Source organism: Anomalospiza imberbis, chromosome 10 (assembly GCF_031753505.1).
Source record: "Anomalospiza imberbis isolate Cuckoo-Finch-1a 21T00152 chromosome 10, ASM3175350v1, whole genome shotgun sequence".
Taxonomy (NCBI): Eukaryota; Metazoa; Chordata; class Aves; order Passeriformes; family Viduidae; genus Anomalospiza; species Anomalospiza imberbis.
The window spans coordinates 9,037,968-9,064,253 of NC_089690.1; the positions used below are offsets into that span (position 1 = coordinate 9,037,968).

Here is a 26,286-nt window from a genome sequence, read left to right on the forward strand (position 1 = left end):
ACTGTAAAATCTTAAGGTTTCATTGCAGAATCACTTAAACGTTTTGACTAGCTAGAAATTTTGGGGTAAAATTCAAGAGCAATTCAATAATCCAAGATAGGATTCCTACAGCTGATGGATCAGTTGCTGAATACCCAGGCAAGTTCTTGGAGAAGGGAGGGGGAGTTTAGGTATCCTGGAGGAAATGGACTTTTTGGTTTTTCTCTTTGGTTTTGAGTATAGTTTAAAGTTCTTGCCTAACTGCATAACTTGCTTTTTTCATAAGACTCTTATGTGCAGGTCTTCTAATTGCTTTTCTCTTTGAAATTCTGTAAATTTATCTTGGAATAAAATTCAGTCTGATAAAACCCTAATCTTAAATTATTGGCATTAATAACAGTCTTCAAGAAGCGGACCAAGAAACAATTCTGAGAGCATTGCTTAAAAACTAATGTGAGCAGGTCTCAAGAAGTCTGTGGGCATAGTCTTTACTGATCCTACAGAGAATGGCCAGACAGGTTTCAGGTAGAAGTGTTAGAAAACGTTGTTGCCTCTAGGAGCGGCTGCTGTTTGTTGCTAAGGGTCGTATTGAAGATAACAACATGGGACTTGACATTCACACCATTTTTTGTCACGTGTTTGTTGCACATGCTGTGCAGATTTAAAGTTGAAATTTTGACTAAATTTATTCTCTACACATTTCCCTTGAGGAGTAGGAGCAGTATTACTGCTAGTAGTACACGTTTCAGTGTGCTGGTAAGCTGGAGGTTCATTTCTTGGGTAAGTACACTTGGGTGCACTGTTAGGTGAAATGTCTTTTTAAAATGTTTTCCTGCTTTTAAATGTCTTATCAAAAAATGATGTTCTGTTTTTTAAGTCTTCTTAAAGTTTGCCTTGTTTCATGTAATATGAATAACAATAAATGTTTCTGTGGTATTGTTTTCTTTGTAATATTTTATAGTTGTCTTTATTATAAAATACATGAACATAGTTTGGTAATTAACAATAAATTATGATTAAGATTTTAACAGCACTAGTTTTTCCCAAGAAGAGCTTCTGTCATTGTTTCACTACAGGGCTTGAGGAGCTGCTTTTATCTTTAGCAAAGAACTTGCAGCAGGGTTACCCCTAATTTCTGTAGCATAATGGTCTCAATTTGTCTTAGCCAAACTGCTGAATGAGAGAGAGGGGAAAGAAGAAAACAAACCAGCTTGATTAAGTTGGGGACTACTGCTGCAATTGATGCTTGATATGGGTAACTTAAAATTATCTATAGGCAGTTGCCCATTTACAGACAACCTTATTCATGTTTCTGAATAAGGCCCAATTCATTTTTGGTTCCACCATTTGGCATGAAAATAAGTCTTTACCATCCCTCCTCCCTGTTTTTAAAAATGGCATGCCTCAGGGATATGCCTGTGCTGTCTCCGAAGTATCAGTGCTTTCTTGTGTTGTTTCACCCTTTCAGTCACCTGAAGGTGAGAAGGGAGATCAGGAAAAGCACCTGACTTGACCTCATGTATTGGAGGAAAATTATAAAAGTGGAGTTAAACACTATATTCTACTTCAAAAATATTTTAATTGAATGTCTATGATCTTGAAAGGCCAGCAAATCGTTGTGGCTTTGCTATTGAGCATTGTGATGGTTATAACTGGAAAGGAGTTGTTCCAGACTTCCTGTGTGGACTTTTTTGCTTTTTTTTTTTTTTTTTTTTTTTTTAATCAGATCCTTCAAGGGTCTTCCTCCTTATTTTGATACATTTTGCATCTGGCACAGAATCTGAACCTATAACCTGGTGAGTCAGCTGCATGTGTCAGACTGCCTTGTAATAACCATCAGAATGTACTAGTATAGGTGATATATTTATCTCCAATAAATACTTGCTACTATTTGATCAGCTACCAAAACTTCCAAGTTCTGGTGGAGGAGCAAAGAGGTTTCTTGATTGCCAAACATAATTGGTTTAACTCCAGGTCTGAACAATGTACCTGTTTGCTACTGTTCAGAGCTATTCTTCCCATTTGGGAGATGGGGAAACTTGCTATTTTATTGGAGCACAGCTTGACACTTTGGTCAGTTACTGGAGGGGGGAGTGGTAAGCTATGGGAGGTAAGTTTTCCAGTTTCCCCGTTGGCTCCAGCTGCAGCCTGCCCCATGCTGTGGCGCGCTGGCTGCAGCAGGGACGCCGGCACTGCAGTGGGACCAGTGACAGAAGCTGTTCTTCAGCATTTTCAGGATGGCTGTTTTCTGCGTCAGGATGAGGCATTCCTGCTGGCCAGAGCCACCGCCAAGAGCAAAGGTAAGGTAATGTTTATTCCATGGGAATGCTTAAGACAGCCGAGCAGCTTGTACCAACCACTACGGTAATAGCCACAGGAGCTCTTTCTCCCCCTTAGCTTAGTTTATATACTGTAATGTTTTTGTTTTGTATATAACTTTATGCTGGATTCTTTTCATTAAACTAATATGAATTTGAATAATAGTTGTCCAGATGTAAATGTTAATTTCCTGTGACTTTTTTCCCCCTCCCTTTTCAAAATTCTTTAATCTGCTGTTTCCTCTTTTCTTTCTTCCGGAACAAAAATAAATTGGGGTATAATGTAAGCTGGTCTCTATTTCATCATGAGAGATGCTGAATCTATAAAATAGTGCTGCAAAATTGCACTAACGTTTTGGGAGGAATGAGACCCCAGGAAACATCTGCTATCTTTATACATCCTCTCTTGGAGACTTTCAGCAATGCTGTGGTGTGAGAAAATGCTTGCAGTCTGCGACCATGCTGAGTTACAGCTCGTGAGGAAAAAGGGGGATTTTCACCCCAATTGCTCAGTGACTCAGTTGCATATGTTGGATTGAATACTGGAAAAAGAAGTCAGTAATCTCCACAGTAACTGCAGACCAACTGTATGCAGTTGTGATCCAAACAGTTGATGTAAAATTAAATCCAATCAGGAGCAAGCTGGAATGCAATAGATCTGTGAATGTGAGCTCCTCACATTTGTTCAGTGATCGGTATGTAAATTTTCTCAGTGACCATTCTAGAATCTGATGGACATCTGGCTTTAATTCACATCTGTGAAAAAGAGCAAAATTATTTACAGCATGTTTCCTTGGTTCTGGTGTGCAGAATTATTTTCCTCTGAACAGATGAATTTGATCTCCTTTTTTTTTTTTTATTTGGTGCTGGGCTGTAGCTATCAAAACCTTTACTGGAGTTGTGGGGTTTTGTTTTTCCTTCTCTCTTCAAACTATACAGAACTCCTACTTGCAAAACATGGTTTAGCCAAGAGGACTTCAACGGACTATGATGTGAAAGGCTTCTCAAATATTTTCTTTGGTCTCAGATCTTTTGTTGATTTTTCCTGTGGGCAAAGGTAATTCTCTACTCTGTACTAGTATATCAACAGCACCAGTATCTTAAAACATCATTTGTTGAAAAGCTCTCTAGGAAGTCTCTTGCTGTCTGTGAAGCCTTACTGTAGGATATTTTCAAAACCAGATTTCAGAATTTGTGCAGCCTCAGAAGCCTCCTCTGTTGGTACCTTCAAGTTTGACTTCTTTTGGACTCCGTGAACAAATACCATTCTGTTTTTGTATCTATAATTTTGTATATAGATTTAAATCTAATTTGTTAGAAGCTAAGACTGACTGTTAGATATTAGTCCTTTATAATTATGCTGTATGTGCAGATTGTATGTTCATACAATGGTCTACCTGTTGTATAGTGTTTTTGAGATGTTACCATTGAAGATGACACTTCATTTCAAATAAAAGCCTATTGTTTCACAGTTAATAATATTTAATGCTGGTGGTTGTGAATTGTATTATGTTATATTGTGCCACTGGACCACAAAGAGCTGGAGTTGGGAATTGGTGGTTCTGGGGGCTGTCATCTTTCTGCAGGTGATGTTTGAAATGTGATTCCTGAGGTAAAGTGTTTATGTTATTGGGGGAAGAGGGTATGGGGAGGGATTGAATGGTTAATTTTCTTGTCTTTTTTTTTTTTTCTCCCCTATCCCCAATGATTTGTGGTATTGCGTACCTTGTGCTTTCTGCTTGTTTTTTTCTTTACTATTAAACTGCTGATGTTTATTTCCAGGAATGTTTTGCAAATGTCCTTCTCACTCTTCCCCTCTACAACTGTAGGTACATTGTTCCTTTTTATCAAATAAGCACGTTTGAAGCAAACCAAAGATAAAATAAAAAAGGTCTTAATGTCACTTAAGAATGTTTCTTAATGTGTGCAGATGTATAAGTAGTGACTATATTTTAAAACTCTTCTATATGATAATGCATTGCTTTCAGCTAACTGACACATTTATGTTAAGTTAGAAGACACGGAGAATTAGGAGCGTGCTGCGAGGAATACGGTTCCAAATTAAACTCTCTTTACTTACTAAATTTGACTCAGTGCTTGGCTCTCAGCAGGGCTTGTGTTACAGTACTTCTTGTATTGATACCTTTTACTTCTGGAAAGAAGATGCTTTCTATTTCAAATGGCTCTTTTAAAAGCAAAGTAGCCTACTTATTTCTAACTTAACATAAAGTTGTTGTATGGTCATCTGGGATGATGGGATGTTCATGCAAGCTTGCATTTCTTCCTGTAGGCATTCGTTGTGAAACACCTCTTGGAGTATACCCAGCAGAGTGAGTCCAACCTGCACTACAGCTTGTTTTTAGTTTTTGGCATCTTTATGACGGAAGTGGTGCGATCGTGGTCCCTGGCACTAACCTGGGCGTTGAATTATCGCACGGGGGTCAGACTGCGTGGGGCTGTCCTGACAATGGCGTTTAAGAAAATTCTTAAGCTGAAGAACATCAAGGAGAAGTCTCTTGGAGAGGTAAGCTGTAGCCTTGTTTAGGAAATGCCAATGTGAAAAGGGATGTGTAATATATTCCTTTGAGAATATATTATATATTATATTCTATATATAGAATATATATACCTGTGCCTTAAATCTAAATTATCTGTTCTGTCTGTTTTTCAGCTCATAAATGTTTGTTCCAATGATGGTCAGAGGATGTTTGAAGCTGCAGCAGTTGGCAGTTTGTTGGCTGGGGGCCCTATTGTGGCCATCTTGGGCATGGTTTATAATGTGATTATTCTGGGTCCAACAGGCTTCTTGGGATCTGCTGTCTTCATCCTCTTCTACCCAGCAATGGTGAGTTGGAGAGAGTTAAGACTTGCTTCATTTTTCTTGGGTCAAACAAATGTATGGTTCTGAATCAAAAGTGTTGAAATGTGCTAGACTTAGCCAATTTGGCATTGCACTTTCTTGAAGGCATGTACAAGATAGTGTATGAAGCAAAAATATGGAATCAGGTAGCTTAAAGTGATAAAATTAGAAAATGGGGATAGGAAAGCTGATAGATTTGGCTGAGACTACTATTCATATCTAAATGAAACTGCAGAATATTCAGGTGCTCATGGTTGATGTTGGAAAGATATGAGGCCTCCAGCTTGTGTATGGGAGCTCAGTGTTGCATAAGCAGTGTGCTTGATTTCTTCACTCAATGCAAGATGTTGCAAAACACCACATCTGGCACAGCTTGTTCTTGATGAGGTACTTCTGCTTCTGCTGAGCTGAGAAATAGGCTAGTTCAAGCCAAAATCTTCTTGCCTATAAAATGTCTGTAAGGCTGCTGAAGATTTGTCACTGTATTCATAATACATGTTTTATAAACCATGGCGGCTGAATACTGTGAGGTTCACTGTGGTCCAATTTATCCGGCCAAAACTAAGGATTATGCAGTGGGAGTTTCATTTTAGAGGGGAATGAGGAGTGGAATTTGAACATGTTTCCCAGTTCTTCCCAGCAGTCCTCCTTTATTGATGGGGGGCTTCAGAAGAGTTTGCAGGTGTGAAGAAAGGCAAGGAGATAAAACTTCCTGAAGTAGTGTGTTGCGTTTGAATTTCGGACCAGGAATGGGATGAATGTAGGAGTAGCAGATACTTTAGAACATATCAAACAACTTTCTGGTTTTAGATTATTTTAGTAAAAATGTTAAACTGTTTTAGTAACTGTTTAGTAAAATGTTAAAAACTACCAGCATAGACTAGAAATTGATCTGGCTGGGCAAAGTCCTGATTTGCCTTACAGAATCAGGTTAAAAGGCTGGCTAAAATGGGGGTCAACTTTGTGTGGTTTTAGGTTAACTTTGTGCTTCAGAAACTTTACCTGAACTGGTACTACTCAATACTGGTAAAAGTGCACTCCTCTCCAATTTTTGTTGAAATTTGCTCTCACAAGTCTGATGCTTGGTGTAGATGGGGCAGGAAGAAATTAATGATGTTTCTAGCCTGAGTTTTATGTTAGAGCAGCAGTTGCCTGGCCCTATCCCTGAATCTCCTTTTCAGATTAAAAATTAATTTTCTCTGGTAATTATGAATTCAATGTACTTGCTTTTTCTGAGTTGCCATTAATGTTTCATGGTGTTGTCTTTTGTTTCAGATGTTTGTGTCACGCCTCACAGCTTATTTCAGAAGAAAATGTGTAGCAACAACAGATGAACGTGTGCAAAAGATGAATGAAGTTCTTAATTACATTAAATTCATTAAAATGTATGCCTGGGTCAAGCCATTTTCTCAGAATGTTCAAAGTGAGTTCCCAGAGTCTGTAAATATCTCCTTTGCTGCAGATGCCCCACCGCTTTGTAGCCTGGTGCATCCTGACTTTGTGCGGTGGGTGCTGCTGGATGGGCAGTGTAAGAACACTGTCGTCCTTCAGGCTCCTCTGTGTTATGCACAATGGGTTGGACAAACAGACCTGCTTCTAAAATTTCACCTTCTAGTGTAATGATGTTTGTGGCATGACATTAATCTTAAATTTTTCAATTTTCCTTTTATTATTTAATAAATGTGCTGGCTGCTCTATTTTAAAGAAACTTTTAAAATCCCTATATTTGTGTGGAGATTACAGACCATTATAGTTTCCTCCGCTATAATTGCTTTCTTAATGAGAATATTTATAGTGTGATAAACACTGAAGTGTAGAGTTAGGCCTCTTACTCACTGTTTATATATAGTGCTATGGTATTGTCTGTTTGGTGTATGTAATCACCAAATTTGGTGATTACATACACCAAACAACTATAATTAGGTTTGTAATCACCAAACCTAATCACAGCTCAAACACGGTGCCCCTATTTGTATTTCTAGAAATCCGTGAGGAGGAACGCAAAATCTTGGAGCGTGCAGGCTACTTCCAGAGCATCACCGTGGGAGTGGCTCCCATTGTTGTTGTCATTGCCAGTGTGGTGACCTTTTCTGTCCATATGATCCTTGGCTATGACCTTACGGCAGCTCAGGTAAACTGTTGGAAATATTCTTTATGTCTTTGCAGCTTTTGTGCTGAGCCATTTCTGGCGTGGCTGTGCCCATGTGGCCAGGCTGTATCTTTGCTCACAGAAGTGAATATCTGATGGCTGTGACAGCAGCAGGTGGAATCTTATATTGTGCACAAAAGGCTCTCAGTGCTCTTTTGTCCTGACCTGCTTCAGAACAGGTTTTGGGCTGAATGTAAAGTCCTCCTGTTTGGATGGGGCACTGGGGATTACTGGATGTTTGTTTTGCAGTGTGCTTGGATGCAAACAGCACAAATGTCTAAAACTAGGATATGAATTTGTGCCTTCACTAGTAGGTTAATGCAGACTTTTCTGGCTGCTGCATTTGTTAGACCTACAAACAGAACAGGTCTATCACGGGCTATTAAAAGCACTAGAGAAGGAGTTGGGTAGATTTGCTGTTTGAGAATATGTTTAATATTTAAATGGTTGTTCTTGGACTGGGCCTCTTCTATGGTTTTGACTTGCTGCTGTGCCATTTCAGCTTTTGGAAGGCTGGAGCTGTTAGACTATTGCATCCAAGTGTGATTATTTTTCTTGTCTTGTTTTTAGGCATTCACAGTGGTTACTGTCTTTAACTCAATGACTTTTGCTCTCAAAGTAACTCCGTTCTCAGTGAAGTCTCTGTCTGAGGCATCTGTTTCTGTTGACAGATTTAAGGTAAGCAGTCATTTGGCCTCTGTTTTCTCTAAGTGTGGAGTGTTGTATGTGTTCAGTAGATGCAAAGGGACCACTTGGAAGGTAATGTGATTTTAATGGCAGAGAAGTTATATTTCTTGACACTTAGCATTCTAGATTATTGGATTCTGCAAGAGATACAAATGTAGTGAAGGAATATTAGCAGTTTAAGAGTAAAATAATACCAGTGTGAGAAGCAAAATAGTCTGATTCAAAGATTCTATGATTTTGAAGTTGGCCACAGGAAGAGAAAAGTGAAGGACTCAGTGGCTCAGTGTATAATAATTTTTAACTCCATTTTAAGAACATCTATATGAAAAGACTGCAACATGTGTACAATGAAATTTTGTGCTTTGCTATTAAAACTTTTTGAAAATATCAGGTGTTAGGTAAGCAGGTTGACAAAAAACAGTGGGATTTTCTGCGGTCATAGAAGCCTGAGGTTTTATATTTCCAGACCGGATTAAGTGACTGAAATTCCTCTATATCAGTAGATGGACTTGTGATCTGGCAAAACAGATCTATGGCAGAAAATGTAAAACCCTGATAATGAACAATCTTATCTCCTATCATGGGGATTGGAGGATGAATACACTTTGTGTACTTTATGAACTCAGAGGGGAGACCTTTACTTTGTCTTGTCTCTTGAAGATAACAGTGTATTACACATTGTGGAAATTTCCAGAATGGAAAATAGCACTTTCCAAATAAAAACTTTCACAAGCATTGACAGATACATGGATTCTGTGTAATGCATTCATGGAACAAACTTCCATGTGAGAAAGCCAGAATCTGTAGAGTGATTTGAGATTCCATTGCTTTTGAGCAATTTTGCTTCGTCTTCTGAGTCAGCCTAAAATCAGCCTTGCTTAAATCCATGTGCACTTAAGGGAATTTTCTGGGAGGGAAGAGAAGGAAAAGGAAATTGAGTTACCTCTGTTTGCCAATAAATTGTGTAGAAAATGTAATATAAGGTGAGGAAACTCTGACATCACAGTAAAAATTTAATTGACTTTTTGGCTCTATAAATGAGTATGAGCTTTCTTATTGAATGTGTGATTCAGACATAGCAATTGCAAGAATAAATAAGGCTGGGAATTGAGAATATTTAGTCACAAAAAAACTACTTGGTTCAAAACAAGTTGTGTAAGTGGCAAACATTTTATCTTGTAATTAAACTGTGTGAAGAATGTCTTCCTAATCTGTTGATTGTAAATACTGATGGATGTGGTGGAAAACGTGATGCAGTTGACTGACTTCTTGCCAAGCAGCCTGAGATAGATCAGCTACACTTGTGCAAGATGACTTCTTCCCAGCAGAAAAGTTGATAGGTAAAGGCTCAAGTTAAAAGCCATTCTGTCTCCTTCCTCAATGAGTTGGTGTACAGGACAAGTCAGTCACTTTGTCTCAAGTGACCTCTCCTCTCCAACCTGTGTTCTGCTCACGTGTTTTTAATCTGGAACATACAGAGCTGCAGTTGCAGACAGTGCCAAAGGAAGAACTGTCTGTCACATCACATCCAGAGTATTGCAGTTCTGTGAAAGTCGAGTGTATCTAAGTGCTTCCACCACATCCAGGAATGCCCCAGCCACTTAGCAGACCTGGAGTTAGTTTACACTAATGAGCTACCTTTTGCTCTTCAGCTTCCTCCTACTATATAGCCTGATGTGTTTTGCTGCGTGAGTGTGCCGTAGGCTTGTCTCCCAGTCTTGATCAGGTGTCTCATCTTTACACCTCTCTCACAACTCCTATCAGAGTTTATTTCTAATGGAAGAGGTTCATATGATAAAGAAAAAACCAGCCAATCCTCACACCGCGATAGAGGTGAAAAATGCTACCTTGGCTTGGGACTTCTCCCACGCCAGCGTCCAGAGCTCACCAAAGTTGACCCCCAAAGTGAAAAAAGACAAGAAAGTCACCAAGAGCAAGAAAGAGAAAATGAAGCTACAGAATGAAGGACAGCAAGCTGTGCTGGCAGAGCAGAAGGGCCATCTTCTAGTGGACAGTGATGACCATCACAGCCCCGAAGAGGAGCACAAAATCATCCACCTGGTTAACCTTCGGCTTCAGAGGACCCTGTACAACATTGACCTGGAGATAGAAAAGGTAAGAAGAAATGAAAGGAAGAATTCTGAGCTTCTAAAAGGCCTCATTATAGCTGTCCCCTGGAACAGAGAGCTGTGTGCTGTTTCATTTTGCATGAAATGGAGCATATTGCTTTTGTGCACTCCTGTAATATCCATGGCAACTGCAGTATCCAGGATGCAGTGTCTGATCTTGCTGTAAACAGCTGTGCCATTTTAGCAACTGCATCTTTGGTAACAGCCTGTGAAACTAGGGCAGGCTGTATAGCTTCCACATCCAGCTGAGGGGTTTGCAGCTCCTAGAACAGTGTGTGAGCCACTGAGCTCAGAGAACCTGTAGGGCCCCAGGTACCAATGGGGTGCTGGTGAGCAGTGTGTTCCTGCAGTGGCTTGATAATTTTGCAGTTTCATCTGTGTTCTGGGTGAACATTTTAGGTGATTAGGTGTTCCAATGGAGCATAACAGTGCTTTTCATTGAAGAATGTGCAATTTTCTTCCTTGAGAATTTTTGTACAGGTGGATGCAGGTTTTCAAGAGTTGTAGAAGCATTTGGAGCTATTTGCTCCAAGGCAGGGGAAAGCATGTAAGATGTCAAAGAAAAAGCACTGAACTTAATACGTGACATTATCTACACATACAAAAGCTTTGCAGTCTGGCAGTTGGCTGTTGTAATAATGGGATCCATAGATTTATGGAGATATTAATGGTTAAATTGTCTTATGCTGTTAAACAAATAGAGGGATAGTTTAAGCTATTTTAAACAGTAAATTACCTATATTTTAAACTCTGGGGGAGAATGCCTATAGTTTAAAAAATTGCTTCAAATAGGAGTACAGTTACTTGAAAATGTAAAGGCTGGTTTTGTCTCAGAAGTAAAAAAAAAAAAAAGCTGGTTTTGTCTTTCTCTTCTATCAAGAGTAGGCCAGAAATGTGTTCCACAAGTGTCTATACACCTTTCTTGTTCACTTTACATTATTTACCAAAGGAATAAAAATAGTTTTGATAAATAAATTGTTTAATGTGAGTATTAACCCATTCATTCTGTTGCAGAGAAATTCATCAAAGTGATTGAATTCCAGTATTTTCTTGGTGCATGTTCTTTAGCAAAATGGGTCTAACTGGCAAGAAGTTTGACTGGACCTATATATGCCAAATTCTCTTTTCTTTCGGACTTTTCCTCTTTCCTTATCACTCTCAAAAGCATCTTGGTGCTTTTGGTTTATTGATCCTCTGGGCCTGTAACCCTAGTAAGAAGGAAGCTGATATTCAAACACCTTTATTTTTACTTTTAGGGTTGATTTCAGTTTTATTTCACTGTGGGGTTGTGTTCATTCTACAATTTGAGTATGTGACTGATACTGACTGACTCTTGCTTTTTCTGTCTATTATGTCACTTTAGAGCTGTCATTTCTATCCAACTGTCCTCTCAGAGGTACTAGAGGTAGTCTGGATTCTGAAAGGGATGATAAATGTAAGAAATGAGTGCCATAGTTTTTTTCCTTTCTTTGTAGGGAAAACTTGTTGGAATTTGTGGCAGTGTGGGGAGCGGAAAAACTTCACTTATCTCAGCAATTTTGGGACAGGTGAGAAATCCTGTTTTGATATTTCTACTCTTCTTTCCCATCTCCTATTTCACTTGTTTGTCCTCTGTAGAATGCAGTCTGTTGTAAACATGGGGAAGCATGATCTCACAGCTGGTGTGCAATTGCAGATGACCCTGTTGGAGGGGAGCATCGCAGTAAGCGGGACCTTCGCGTACGTGGCCCAGCAGGCCTGGATCCTCAACGCCACTCTCCGGGACAACATCCTGTTTGGCAAGGAGTATGATGAAGAAAGGTTTGTCAGACTGCTTGCTGATCTTCATGAAAGCTTGGTCATTCTTGGCCCAAGTGTGGGAAGAATTTAATGCAGGGTATACTGCAGATAAAGCCTCTGTGGCCCTCTGGAGTCTGTCTCCTCTGAGTCCCATTTAGGATCCTGCCTCTCTTGCATGTGGCCCTGTGGCTGGTGGCTGTCAGTGTGCCTGGCCCTGCTCCTTGCAGTGAGGCTGGGCCTCATCCTGGACCTCTGGTTGAAACCAGCAGCTGCTGTGAGCAGCACCAAAGTGGCATTTGCTCTTGCTGTCCTGGCCTTGCCCTCTTCAAACACAACAACTGCTATGTGCAATGTACTGAGATCTTCCATGGCCCAACTCCACTGGGGGACTTTCCTGTGGCCCTTGGCCAATTACCCCTGAAAACAAATTGTCTCTATCCTCACAATGCTTTTGAAGTAGGTGATTATTACCCTCAGTTTTCTCCTGAGACTCCAAGGCAGATGATTTGTTTTAGGCTCCTGGAATATCTGCTATTAGTGTAGAAAGTGATATAATGCTGTACTAGTAAAATAATTGTGGTGAAAATCAGTGTACTTAACTATTTATCTACTTGTTCTTCAGATACAATACTGTGTTGAATGGTTGCTGTCTAAGGCCTGACCTGGCCATCCTTCCAAATGGGGACCTGACTGAGGTATATTTTGCTTATACTAAACTAATTAATAGATGGAGAAAAGAGTTTTGGTTTGGCAGGGTAAACTGGAATGAGGGTACATCAGTCTGGGGTGCACATGAGCCAAGATTTGAATGCATTCTCTTGAGCTGACCTTAGTGGGCCCTGGACTGTTAAGAGTTGTACCCTGTCTTTTACTGAGATGTTGACTGTTCGGGATTTTTTTTAATTGTGTTGTAAATTTAGCTGCCTTAACAGGACCTAATTGAACTTGATTTAAAATAGCTAAGAAAAAAAAAAGGCTGTGTTAATTCATAGAAGGTAAAATAAGCAAAGAAAGTACTGCCACATTTCAAGCGTATTAACCTTGAGTTTGAATGTGTAACACATGTCACAAAGTGGACACTTAAACTTGAATATGTATATGTATTAATATGAAATGCTGTGGAGGAATATCTACATAAATATATAAAAATGGTTATTATGGTCTGCTTTATTCTGGTCATCTGTGGTGCTGAAGAAATACAGTGACGGGTGTGTGTCTCTGTGCAGATTGGTGAACGAGGGGCTAACCTGAGTGGGGGACAGCGTCAGAGAATCAGTCTGGCTCGAGCCCTGTACAGTGACAGGGACATTTACATCCTCGATGACCCCCTTAGTGCCTTAGATGCTCACGTTGGAAATCACATTTTTAACAGTGCAATAAGGAAGCACCTGAAGTCAAAGACTGTCCTTTTCATCACACATCAGCTTCAGGTACTGAATCTCCCATACTTTCTTTCTTGGACTTTCTTGGAATGGCTTGTTAATCAGTTGCCTTCATACTGGAAATTTCTGTGCCCTGACCTGTGACAGGGCAACCCTGTCTGTCTATAGACTGTGTGGTTTACATTTATAAACTAGGTTTGCAGATGTGCACTGAGCACAATTTTATTATTTGTTACCAGTGCTGCTTGGTGTCTGATTGGGACTGGTAACCTTTGGCTAAAGAAAATGTACCAGAGAAATAAATACCTGTTCAAAAATATTTTTGCTAACTTGCTATAAAGCTTTTTCATCACAGCAGAAACAGTTATATTTGGTGTCAGTAAATCAGAATTGATGTACCTGAGATTTTTTTGCTGTCTTCTGTGCATAGAAATATTAGTGCTTAGTCTATCAGTATTTGCAATGTTTAAGTATTGAGTCATGTCTCCCAGGAGAGATTGGTTTTGATAGGACACAAAAACTTTTTATTTGTGTAGTGTGAGTAATCATGGTGCTCTAGCCAGAGGAGGACCTCTGAAAGTCAGCTGTCTGTTGTGTGGGAATAGGTGTGCTGTGTGCCAGTGTCTACAAGCTACTGAGAAGGGCTGTGTGGGAGTGTTTGGTTATTGAACATCGTGATAGAGACTTGTTCTTGCTGCCACTTTCTCCAGTATCTTGTTGACTGTGATGAAGTGATCTTCATGAAAGAAGGCTGCATTACTGAGCGAGGCAGTCATGAGGAACTGATGAATTTAAATGGAGATTATGCAACTATTTTTAATAGCCTACAGCTGGGAGAAACACCACATATTGAGGTACTGGTTTATTTTAAAGTGCTCTGAATCTTGACTATTGAGGTGAACCAAGTGATGTTGTTGAAAACCTGGAAAATGGCTTCACACACTTTCATGTGTTGATCTGACCAATAGATTTCCTATAGAATAATCTCTGCTTCATTAGCACTTTGTCTCAGTTTGTTTTTAGGGAATGTATGCTAGAGAGGACTCTGCCAATGAGCTCATGACTTAATCATGAAAATATTGTAGTGTCTCCCCTGGTGATGCTCAGAGCAGGAAGTTCTTCTCTTATTGTACACACCACTCCTTAATTTACCTCTGAATTAGCTCAGATCATCAACAACTTTTATCTGAAAAAATTCTTACTGGCTTTTGTTGCTATGTTTTCAATGGAGTGTGACTGAAGCACAGCAGGTGTGACACAACTTGTCAAAAGTTAGATGTGACAGTATTTTGGAGTCATAACTGAAAATACTGTGTTTTGGGAGTTTGATAAAAAGTGTTTTGCTTTGACACTAATTCTGTTATGAAAAAAGTTTATAAATGCAAACTTGAATATGTGCTCTAGTATTTCAGTTGGTGCAAAGATTGTAAATCTAGAAAATAACAAGAACCATTCAGTACAACATCGTCTAAATTTTCATTTAATTTTCCCCACCCTTCTGCTCTTTGTTTCCTGAAGTTAATCTCTAAGAGTAAGGATCTTTGCGTTTTGTTTTATAATAACTTGTCTAAATTTTGTGTGCATTTTCTCTTAGAAAAGATTAAAAGTACATCAACAGTTTATTTTTTAAGAGATGAGAGGCTCCTTACTCATGAGACATTTAAAACAAAACATTTCTGAGAAGGAAGCATTATAAGAATTAGATATAGAAGGAGCTTGGTGACACATTCTCCTGGGAGATATTTGTGAAAGAAGCCAAAAAGATATAATACATTGCTCTGCATATCCTTTGAGGCATGAAGATAATAGTTCTGCCATTTTAAGACTAATAATGATAACGAACAAGAGATTCTCCAGTCTTCATGCTTGGCTGACCTTCAATGTTGCTGTAAACATTGGCTCATGGAAAGACCATTACATTGCATTCCCTGTGGGATAAGAACAAATGGATCATCAGTTGGATTATTTGTGGTTTGATCTCGTGTAAGGTGTGGGAAGGCAGCCCTGAACATGGTGTGTAAGGGGTTTCAGTCCATGTAGGCTGTCTCTGGACAGGCAGTAACTCCCAGGTATGGAAAGATGGCTGGGTTTAAAGCAGTGCTTGTGTGTCACTTTAGTATTTGGATATTGGATTTCTGGAGGATCAAGTTAACCTGACTTTTCTTAAGAAAGCTCTCATGAAATGTCTCTAAGTGCTAGGGTGCTTGGGGGAAAAAAGCCTCTTTAAAAAATCTGAGTTATTTTTACAAGGGATATGGAGATTATATCTTTCTTGCAGTAGTAGGGCTATCATTCCTCCACCATGTACACTCATAATTTCACTGATCCTGGAAATTACCTTTGCACTCTACCTGTACAGGTTGGTAGTAGTTCAGATTAATAGAGGAGGAGAATTTAATCCACCAGAGTTGGCAATCATCTGTAATAACTGTGAAGTTAATATCCTCCTTGATGTGAATGCTGAGCTATGGAAAGCCTTTGTCTGTAGGTGGCAGATAAATAAAAGTTTGTTTAGATATGAAAATGTCAAAGCCAACTACACTGTTTAGTGTTGCTGTTTTCCTGCAGATTAATATAAAGAAGAACACAAACAATTCATTAAAAAGGCCCCAGGATAAAAACACCAAAACAGGCTCTGTGAAGAAGGAGAAAGTTGTAAAGAAGGAAGAAGAGGGTAACTATGTAATCAAATTTCTAGCTGTAATTATTTTGTACTCCAAAAAGCTCAAAACATGGGCTTCAAAGTATATTGTCTATGTACCTCTTAGGTTTTGGAAGCTGTCTCAATCCTAATCACTTAGTGTGGCTGACAGGAGACAGGCAGTGGGCAAAGAACATTCATTAATTCATTAAATATGGGTGCCTGTACAATGTTTTGAAGTTCAGTCAGGCTCCTGTTGGTCAGGTGCCGTTAGCACAAAGGAGCTGGTACTGCCTTGTCTCCCACACCACCTCTCCCTCCTGTCCTAAGAGGGCCATGTGTACAGCTTGGCACTCAGTCCTGGCCAGGACATGGCATTTATGGATGAAGGGAAGGTCTGACCTCTTAGTTCTGTTTAATGTTAGCTTTGAACTTCAGGGTTTAAAAAGCAATAGTGAGGCTGATCCTAGCCTAACATTTAAGTCTCTGCTGATGAGGCTTTTTCAGCTGTACCGTGACTTAAATGTTTCTGCAGAAGAAATGTGACTTCTTGAAAAACTGTTTGAACCACTGAGTTCTAAGTGTATGTTTCTGAAAGTACTCTGCACAGTTTGAAAGACTAATTTTGTGAGTGTTCACACATTTTTGGGAATTTCATGGAAGAGCTTTCCTCATTCCCTCTTCATCTTCTATTTCACAGGCCAGTTGGTCCAGTTGGAAGAGAAAGGCAAAGGCTCTGTCCCCTGGTCTGTTTATGGTGTCTACATTCAGGCAGCTGGAGGCCCCTTTGCATTCCTCATCATCATGGCACTGTTTGTACTAAATGTGGGCAGCACAGCTTTCAGCAACTGGTGGCTGAGTTTCTGGATCAAGCAAGGCAGTGGAGTAAGTTCAATAGCTTTTCTACTCTTGTGTCTCATGGGCTGGGGCTGTTCTGCTAGACTAATCCCAAGCAGTCCTGCAAGACCAAATGCTGCTTCCTAATTTAAATGTGTTGTAAGGCTCCCCAGGAGGTGCTCTCACTAGGGAGTTCACCTCCAAGAATAGGAGAGCTCCAGTAATAAGAAAGATATAACAACTTATGTGGTTTAATGCTGCCCTCTTCCTTTTCTTGGTTAGCCTAAGAAAAGGAAGTGAAAATATGAAAGGAGCCAACAAGCTAATTTTAGTGTTGTGTTTTGTTTAAACGTGATGTTATATCTAACAGAAAAATCTTTGTTAAAATATGGCTTTGAGTCAAATGACTTGGAAATTGCTTTGAAGATTCTGATGACCTGGGATGGTTTGGGCTTTTTCCCACTGTCAGGACTTTGATTGCAAGTCTTGTTGCATTTAAAACTCCAAATATAACTGCAAGAGTTTTTTGTGGGGACACAGAGAGCAAGGTATTAATCCCAGAGATAAATAATAAAGTGCTGGTGGCCAACAATATTAGAATCAGCAATGAGGTCCTTAAACACACTTAAAGATCAAAAATAAAAGGGAGAATGAGAATATATAACAGTGTGACCGTAAAGAATTTATTGCATAGTTGCAAAAAAAGTGTTAAAGATTTATCCAAGGTGAATATGGCTGTGTGGTGCTATCGAAGTATCTGACATTGTTCAGAAGATCACAAGCAATAAGCATGAAATGAAGGATTAGGAATCAAATGAAATAGGCATTGTGGTAGTATTTTGAAAGATTTTGTAGGGAAAAGATCAAGGGTTACAAATCTACAAGTCAAGCATCTTTCCCAGGGAAAAGTTTCTGTAGTGTTCAATGGTCACTGAAGTACTTGAAAGAAGACATATCAAATATAGTGGGAGAAGACACAAGGCAGTTAAATTCTACCATATGTAATGTATACATGCTTCATCCGTGTCTTAACTAACCTCTGAAACATTGAATTTTTTGCAGAACACCACCGTGACTTTGGGAAATGAGACTGTCATAAGCAACAGTATGAAAGATAACCCTCACATGCATTACTATGCTGGCATCTATGCACTGTCTATGGCAGTTATGTTGATCCTGAAAGCTGTTCGTGGTGTGGTCTTTGTAAAGGTATGTACCAGTGCTGGTGTTTGCTTCCCCCTCCTCTTACTTCTGCAAATTGCTGTCACCGGTTCTTTTGGTCATCTCCCAAGAGACTTTTGAACCAGAGTCAGTCATGGACTGTAATGTTTCCACAGCCAGCTCTTGAGGCTGCACCATGTTTCTGCTGAACTTCTGGTCAAATTAATAGCTTCCTTCATTGGTTGGAAGCATGGAATGCAGTAAAAACCTCTTGTGATTGGAGAGAGAAATGGAGTAGAATATTTGGGTGGCAAGAAGGCAAACGCTGCTTTATAACCCTGCAATGTTTTCTGGATTGTCAGGGAACTCTCAGAGCATCCTCAAGGCTACATGACGAGCTCTTCCGACGGATTCTGCGTAGCCCCATGAAGTTCTTTGACACTACGCCCACTGGGAGGATCCTCAACAGGTTTTCCAAAGACATGGATGAAGGTATCTCTAACTGTGTGCCCTGTAAATCCCACATTCAGACCTCCCAGCTAAGTCCTGAATACTCTCCAGTCTGTTGCTGTTGGGGTGATTGTACCCTATGTCTGTTGCCAAATGTGCACTTGCAATAAACAAAGCAGGAATTGGGATATGCCTGGGTTATGATTCTAGAAGGCAGCTGATAGCTCAGGTCTGAGCATCCATTTAGGAAGAAGGAAATGTGCTACTGTTGTTGTACCTCCAGGCTGCACATGGGCTCTCAGCAGTTAATGCAGGAGCAACTTAAAACATTAGAGTGAAGCTGATGTGCAGCAGAGGTGGTAATTAGGTCAGAGTTAGATCAGTGATATTTCTGCAAATGGGAATAATTAGACTGCCAGTAACTCAGAAAGTAAACACATCCCAATGAAAATGTACATTTTTAATTTGAATAAACGAAGATAAATCCATGTGTTTGTGACTGAGGTACAGCTGGACTGAGTTGATTTCTATGGGTTGTTTTAGTTTTCTGTACTCAAGATCTTCCTCTTTTCCTTCCATTTCCCCAGTTGACGTTCGTTTGCCATTTCAAGCGGAAATGTTCATCCAGAATGTCATCCTTGTGTTCTTCTGTGTGGGGGTGATTTCTGGGGTTTTCCCCTGGTTCCTGGTGGCAGTGGGGCCCCTCATTGTCCTGTTCACAGTTCTGCATGTTGTGTCTAGGTAAGTGCATCAGCTGCTTTGGCTGAAAAGGTACTTTCACTTCAAGTACAACATAATAGTTGGCACATGGTGGTTCTACATGAAACTCAAAATGCTTCTTTCCTTCCAGAGTCTTCATTCGAGAGCTCAAGCGTCTGGACAACATCACACAGTCTCCATTCTTGTCTCACATTACATCTAGCATCCAGGGTCTCTCCACAATCCATGCCTACCACAAAGGACAGGAATTTCTGCACAGGTCAGTCTAGGTATCCATCTGGTAATGGTGGAGCACAATGGTGGCATTCAGAAGGATTTATCACTGGGGTCTGATGGGTCATTGGTTCTATGACTGAAAGTTACTTTTCTGGGGAAAAAAATTGGGAGAACAGAAGGATGGATGAGGGAAAACTGGGAAGAGCAGTGGTGGGGAAAATTTGCAAACCCTGCCATCATGTTTTGGTTGGAACTTGGTCAGTGACGAGTCTTCCCACCCTGAATCCTGATACTGGAACAGGAGTTTAAGTACATCTGATACTTGTAGAGAACATCAGGCTCATGGAGTCTACTAATCTTTGCTGTGTTTGTTTCAGGTACCAGGAGCTGCTGGATGACAACCAGGCTCCATTTTACCTGTTCAGCTGCGCGATGCGCTGGCTGGCCGTGCGCCTGGACATCATCAGCATTGCTCTGATCACAACCACTGGCCTTATGATTGTCCTAATGCATGGCCAGATCCCTCCTGCCTATGCTGGGCTGGCCATCTCCTATGCTGTGCAGGTGAGTGTGACCACATACTGTAATATTTAATTTCTCTCTTAATGTAGATATTGCTAATGAGCAAACGGCGTCCAGCGCTGGCTCAGAGGAGCTGCAGGGCTCTTAGCACTCGTGTTGGAGCTGCTGTTTGGCCTCTTCTGCCTCCTTGTGGTGCCGCGGGGAAATTAAAGAGCTTAGACACCTCATACTTAAAGCTGTTGCTCTTGGGAAAAGTTTCTAAGCGGCTGGTTTCTCAAGGGATTCATAAATTACGGTGATTTTAAAATGAACTATTTAATTAACTTGTCTTGAACACTTTAGTTATATGGTGCCTGATGTCCAGAATATCAAATATCATAGAATTCTTAAGGTTGGAAAATAGCAGAAGGTCATTGAGTCCAACTATTACGTCAGCAATGCCAAATTCACCACTAAACCATGTCCTCATGTGCCACATCTACACGACTTTTAAATACCTCCAGGGATGGTGACTCGACCACTCCTCTGGGTAGTCTGAGTGCTTGGCAACTCTTTTAGTGAAGAAATGTTCCTAACATCCAATCTAAATTTCCTCTGGCACGACTTAAAGTTGTTTCCTCTTGTCCTATTGCTTGTTAAGTGGGAGAAGAGAGCAAACCCCACCTGGCTACACCCTCCTTTCAGGGAATTGTAGAGAGTGATAAGATCCCCCTGAGTCTCCTCTTCTTCAGGCTGAGCCCCCCTACCTCCCTCAGCTGCTCCTCACAGGACTCCAGACCCTTTCCTAGCTCTCTTGCCCTTCTCTGGACATGTTCCAGCACCTCCATATCTGTGTTGCAGTGAGGGGCCCAAAACTGAACACAGGGTTCAAGGTGTGACCTTGCCAGTCCCAAGTACAGTCACTGCCCTGATCCTGCTGGCCCCATTCATCTCTTAATAACAAGTCACAGCTCTAAAAACTTGTTTTCTTTCACCTCTTCAGTTAACAGGGTTATTCCAGTTTACAGTCAGACTGGCTTCAGAGACAGAAGCTCGTTTCACCTCAGTGGAGAGGATTGACCACTATATCAAGGTAGGACTGCATTCAACTGCCTGTTGTGAAACTTTGTGTTGTTTGTTACATTGCTGGCCTCAGCCATAGTCTGCCCTAGTACAGAATGTACATTCCTGGTCTTGGAAAGGCACTAAATCCTGTGCTGTAACACTGCAGAGTGAGTTTGTTTTGTGAAGCACACGTATCAGCACTGGGGGGCTGAATGGCCCCAGAACTGGAAGGTAACTAAACTTAGAGGCATTGCTGGGTTTACATAAGCTATTGGAAGTTTGCTGACACTCACAGTAAAGAGTGGAGTGTGTGAAAGGGGTAACCTGGGGATTCAAAACATTATTTTACAGCAAAAAGATGGTCTTCTGTCATCCTTCATTCCAAACCTAATGGAATTCCTTCATTTAAACACAAATAACTATTACTTTATCTACAAGTAATTCCACTTCAGCCCAATAAGACTACTTTTCCACAGCTGTCTTATGTAACATATTTCTGTATGCTTGAAAAGTCAAAGGAACACTCGTACTACAAACATGAGAAATGTGCTCAGCTGAACATGGTAAATGTGCCAGGCTTAAATGCTTAGCAAGCTGCTCTGATTATCTGTAACCCTTTCTTTGTAACTGGGATTTGTGTGTGCAGAACTGGGCATAGGTCAGTGGTGAAAGTGTAGCCAGGAGAAAGCCTCCTACTGGATCTGGTGTGTGAGGCGAAAGACTTTTCCATTTAATGTTTCCTGTGAACCTCAGAGGGAGATTTATTTATTTGGTAAATCTATTTAACACCTTTAGTAGGGCAATTTAGTAGTTGATATTTGTAGCTTTTTTAAAGTGTGTGGATTTAATCCACAGTTTAAAAAACAGAAGAAAAAAAAAGCCCCAAATCTGTCTATTCCCCTAGTTAAATCCTCTGGAGGCATCTAAGTAGAAAATTTCTGCATGTGGAAGACTTGGTGACCACACTACTTGACAACTGTGCCAAATATTGTCTCTCACTGGGCTGAGATGGATTTATCAGTCAGGCCCTTAGTGGCAAAACCTGCAGTTGTAGGTTTTTGTTTGGGGTTTTTTACAAGTTATGTCTCTCATTCTATATCACTATCAAGCAACACTACCTGTGATTTAAAAAAAAAATTGATCTTGAGACAGCCATTTATGAAACTGTAAAACTAGTCTGAAGCTGAAGTGAAGGGTGGGTGGCCAGTGAAACACCATTCAGATCTTGAGTCTTACCAAGGCCCAGGCTTGGCTTTTTTTCAGTGGGGGCTCAAGGTTGCTGTTTTGAGCACCGAGCTCAAAGAATGGGAGCACTATCACAGCAGATGGCTGTTTTTCTTTCAGTCCCCTGGTGTACAATTAATCTTCCTCTAACTAGATGTTGCAGATGTCCACGACTGAAATCCCTGTGGGATCTCTCAATGGTCAATGTAGGAAATGGGTGTCTCTAGAGGGCAATTTATTACCTGTTCCAAGTATTTATATTAGAATGAGAAAAATCACACTCCAGGAATGCTGTTTTATAGCATTTGTAGAGATCTCTTTGTAGAGACTATAAAGGAGTTGTCACGGCCTGGTTTAGTTACATGAGGTGAATCCCATGACAGGATTGCTGCCATTCTTTGAGGGTGCTTGTGCCAAATAGGGCAAAGTGACCTTGACTTCACTCTAAACATGCTATAAAGCCTTGTGTTTTGCTTTCAGAGGTTCTGCTTTTCTGTTTAATCTGTGAACTGCTCAATGAGAGGCAGAGTGAAATAGCAAAAGTGAGCAGGCTGGAAGGGACTGATGCAGTAGGGCAGGGGAAGGAACAGGGTGGCATTTAATGTGTTACTTGGACATTCTCTTCTGTGTCAAAATCACAGTGGTGATAGTGGCATGGCATGGCAAATGAAGCATAGAAATGCACCAGTTTTTTGCATCCAGTCTTTGGAGTGCCATGAAACTCAATAGGATTGTGCTGATAAATAATAGGCCTAAAATACATTTTGAATTCCATTGATGAAATCCACTGTTGTATAGAGGGACTGATGTCATTACTGAGGAAACAGGAGGGGAATTAACAGTGTGGTCAGTGTAATACAGCAAACTTCTGGACCACTGGGCCCACATCCAGCCAAACAGCTCATCATGAAACTGCCATCAGTGATCTGGGCTGAGTCTGCAGGGAAGAACTGCTGAAAGCTGCAGCTGATAATTTTCCTTTGGTGCTTTTTTTACTGGAAACTGAACTTCTGTATTTTTGTTAAAAGACGCTGTCCCTGGAAGCTCCTGCTCGAATTAAGAACAAAACTCCTCCTCTGGACTGGCCACAAGAAGGGGAAGTTGTTTTTGAAAATGCAGAGATGCGGTACCGAGAGAACCTCCCTCTAGTACTTAAAAAAGTGTCCTTTACCATCAAACCGAAGGAAAAGATTGGCATTGTGGGGAGGACAGGCTCAGGTAAGGAAAAACACTAAGAGTTAAATTACTACTTTTACAGAATGGATTGGGGCAGTCATATTGCTTCTCCTGTGTTTGAGTAAGTTGGTTCCACAGGAGGAGTTGAGCACTCTGTCAGTGGAGGATTCCATTCATGTCTTGTACATAAGCAAGATCCCTGTAAACAATAGTGAAAACAAGTTTCCATTTAAAGCACAAGGCTATCCTACTATGCTTGAGCCAGTATGTTTATCATGTTTAACTCCCCAAACCACTCCCAGGCACAGATTGCCTACAATGTGCTCATTGCAGCTTGTCTGCCTCACTTGAAAGATTCTGTACTGGTGCTGCAGGCAGGTTTGGCTCTGAGCCATCTCAGAACTCTGTAATGTGAAGAATCCAAACCCCTGTTTGTGAGGTGACTTAAATCAATCTCAAAATGAGTTTCTAAATAAGTAATTTATATTTCTGTATTGGGTTTTCATGGCAAGGTTGGGGCAGCACTCCAGGCATGGCTTTTTTGAGGAGAGATTAGGAGCTGCTCCCACAATTGCTCAGAAGTTTAAATGCTGAACCTCAGAACTTACCAGAGCATTGCTTGCCAGGACTTCTTGGTATTTTAAAACTTTTCATAGATGTGGACAGCTTTTAGAATGCTTTCTCATCTGAAAACCATTATGATTCTGTAGAAACACCAGTCATGTTTTTCCTGTCTCATTTTTAGGGAAGTCTTCCCTTGGAATGGCACTCTTTCGTCTCGTTGAACTGTCTGGAGGCTGCATTAAAATTGATGGAGTGAAAATAAATGACATTGGCTTGGCAGATCTTCGGAGCAAACTCTCCATAATCCCTCAGGAACCTGTGCTGTTCAGTGGCACTGTAAGGTTAGTGAGGCCATAAGAAGGCAAGAAGGGACTGAGCAGCCTTCCTGCTTATAGCTGAAATGCAATAGGTGCCTGGTGAGGTGGTAGCTCTCCTGCATCCTAGCTTCTGTTCTGGTTTTGAAACAAAAAAAACACAGATGAAGGATTTTAGCTGGCCCAGTGCAGCACTGGGTGTGATCATCATGTATGGAAGCCTTGCTTTCCTTTATATGTGTTCAAGTTTTAGTATCTTTGTCTTCCATATCTACTCTTGTTTTTTGGCTCTTCTAACCTCAGTGTGCTGAGAACATCTGATTTCCCTGGCAAGGAAACTGTTAGTGGAAGGCCAAATGGGAATCACCTGTCTGGATGAATTAGGACACTGCTGGTTTGTCATTCACTGCTGAGTTGAAATTCTGCTTGTTTTCTGCTTCCCCTTCCAGATCAAACTTGGATCCTTTCAATCAGTACAGTGAGGAACAAATCTGGGCTGCTTTGGAAAGGACTCACATGAAGGAGTGTGTAAGTATTCCATGCCCTGGGAGATGGATGTTTGCACTTGACTTCCAAAGCAACATAATCTATTAGTAGCTACTTTAGAGGTCTTTATCTAAGCTTTCTCTCTACATTTCCCCCCTTGTTCTCTATGCTTTATTTGACCATTTTTTTTTCTTTTTTCCCCTGATTTTATCAGACTGCTGTTCTTGGTTTTGTAGGGACATGCCATATTCTGTGTTTTTTTTAGTATATAGAATAGAGTGCTGCTTCGTCACAGGGATTCTTAGGGTGTTAAAACATTTCAAGTGATATTTTTCTCTATGTGCCTGAGTTGTGCATTCTGCATTTCCATTTGTGACTGTACATGTCACATGTGCAAATTTATACTGAACTTAAAACCTGCCCTTTGCAAGGCCCTCTGCACTAAGTCTTGCTGCCATGACATTTCCAGTGCTTTTTCATGTAAGTCAGGTGGCAGGTATGGCTGCAGGAATTCCTGCAGGGATTAGGTTCACTCTCTTCTCCTGGTGACAAAGACTGTCAGGAGATCTGTTTGTGTTTATATGATTTTGTGAAGTGCTCTAAGATTTTTGCCTCCTCTTTCCCATACAGGTTGCACAGCTGCCTATGAAACTTGATTCAGAAGTGATGGAAAACGGGGAGAACTTTTCTGTTGGAGAGAGACAGTTACTGTGTATAGCTAGAGCTCTGCTGCGTCGTTGCAAGGTGAGCACAGCCGGGAGAGCAATAGCTAAAGATACCACAATTAGAGGATTGAATAAGCCTTTTTTTTGTGCTGCATTCTTCCTGTGTGTCAGAGGAATCACACTAATGATTATTGCAACCCAGAGAGGTGTAAGATTTAAACAAACAGGAAGGTATCTGTAGCCAGCTCCTGTAATGTCCTGCCAACAGAAAGGCATTGCTTGTAAGTGCTAGCAATAGTGTGGCAGACAATCATTTCTTCAGCGTCCTGTTACTGGGGAGCATCAGATTCTTCCCTTCTTTCCACTTTTTTGTGAATATAAGCCAAGTGTTTTTCTTCTACATGCTACTCCACTAAAATGTGGTCTTCAGGTGGAGCTTGGGACCATGCTATGCCAACCAAGTGAAAGATTTTGCAGGAATGGAAAACGAACAATAATTACAGTGAGAAAGGACTTCTGGATTGAGATTGATCAGGAGTATGGTTTTAACAACCTTTTTTTCTGAAATGTGACATATCATAATATTTTAAAGTTCACTCTACATCAGTTTTTAAAGTCAGACTACTCAGCAGAAGTTACTGCTTTTCTCTGCAGTACCTGCACAAAGCACGTCCAGTTCAGCTTTGACAAGAAATCAGTCCAAATCAGTTTATGTCTGAGGGGAAGAGACTCTTTACCCAGTGTAAGAAAGCTATTAAGCCTAGTCAGTACTGACTCATTCCAGGAGGAATGTCACCACCAGGGATCTGTCAAATCAATTTACTGGTAAAAATTGTGTTTGAGATTCATCTATGGAATATAAAATTGAAAGCAGTGGAAACTTGAGGCCCAGGTCATAACCCACATGTAGCTCTAGGATGTGACAATAAAATTTAAGTGTCATCCATGGGCTTTGTTTTGTTGAAGGCAATTACATAGAGGAA

At 40.5% G+C, this 26,286-nt stretch overlaps 1 protein-coding gene across 14 annotated transcripts in view; it reads left to right on the top strand.

Annotated features, from left to right (window-relative positions):
• ABCC5 (ATP binding cassette subfamily C member 5) overlaps positions 1–26,286 on the top strand; it is a 68,268-nt gene that overhangs the window by 15,517 nt on the left and 26,465 nt on the right. For 5 of the 14 annotated variants that reach the window (XR_011002547.1, XM_068200497.1, XM_068200489.1 and 2 more), the window contains 23 exons: positions 4,588–4,821; positions 4,969–5,142; positions 6,433–6,580; positions 7,140–7,288; positions 7,877–7,984; positions 9,758–10,108; positions 11,598–11,669; positions 11,798–11,922; positions 12,524–12,596; positions 13,128–13,331; positions 13,994–14,137; positions 15,852–15,957; positions 16,625–16,809; positions 17,824–17,970; positions 18,285–18,414; positions 18,960–19,113; positions 19,223–19,351; positions 19,686–19,872; positions 20,813–20,902; positions 23,127–23,316; positions 24,020–24,179; positions 24,602–24,680; positions 25,269–25,382. Coding sequence is in view for 11 of the 14 variants with exons in the window: in XM_068200497.1 (XP_068056598.1) it covers positions 4,588–4,821; positions 4,969–5,142; positions 6,433–6,580; positions 7,140–7,288; positions 7,877–7,984; positions 9,758–10,108; positions 11,598–11,669; positions 11,798–11,922; positions 12,524–12,596; positions 13,128–13,331; positions 13,994–14,137; positions 15,852–15,957; positions 16,625–16,809; positions 17,824–17,970; positions 18,285–18,414; positions 18,960–19,113; positions 19,223–19,351; positions 19,686–19,872; positions 20,813–20,902; positions 23,127–23,316; positions 24,020–24,179; positions 24,602–24,680; positions 25,269–25,382 (3,453 nt within the window). In the remaining 3 variants the exon portion in view is untranslated. Of the gene's footprint in view, positions 1–33; positions 4,822–4,968; positions 5,143–6,432; positions 6,581–7,139; positions 7,289–7,876; positions 7,985–9,645; positions 10,109–11,597; positions 11,670–11,797; positions 11,923–12,523; positions 12,597–13,127; positions 13,332–13,993; positions 14,138–15,851; positions 15,966–16,624; positions 16,810–17,823; positions 17,971–18,284; positions 18,415–18,959; positions 19,114–19,222; positions 19,352–19,685; positions 19,873–20,812; positions 20,903–23,126; positions 23,317–24,019; positions 24,180–24,601; positions 24,681–25,268; positions 25,383–26,286 lie in introns of those variants that run through there. The other 9 variants (XM_068200494.1, XM_068200495.1, XM_068200493.1 and 6 more) reach the window with 9 other exon arrangements.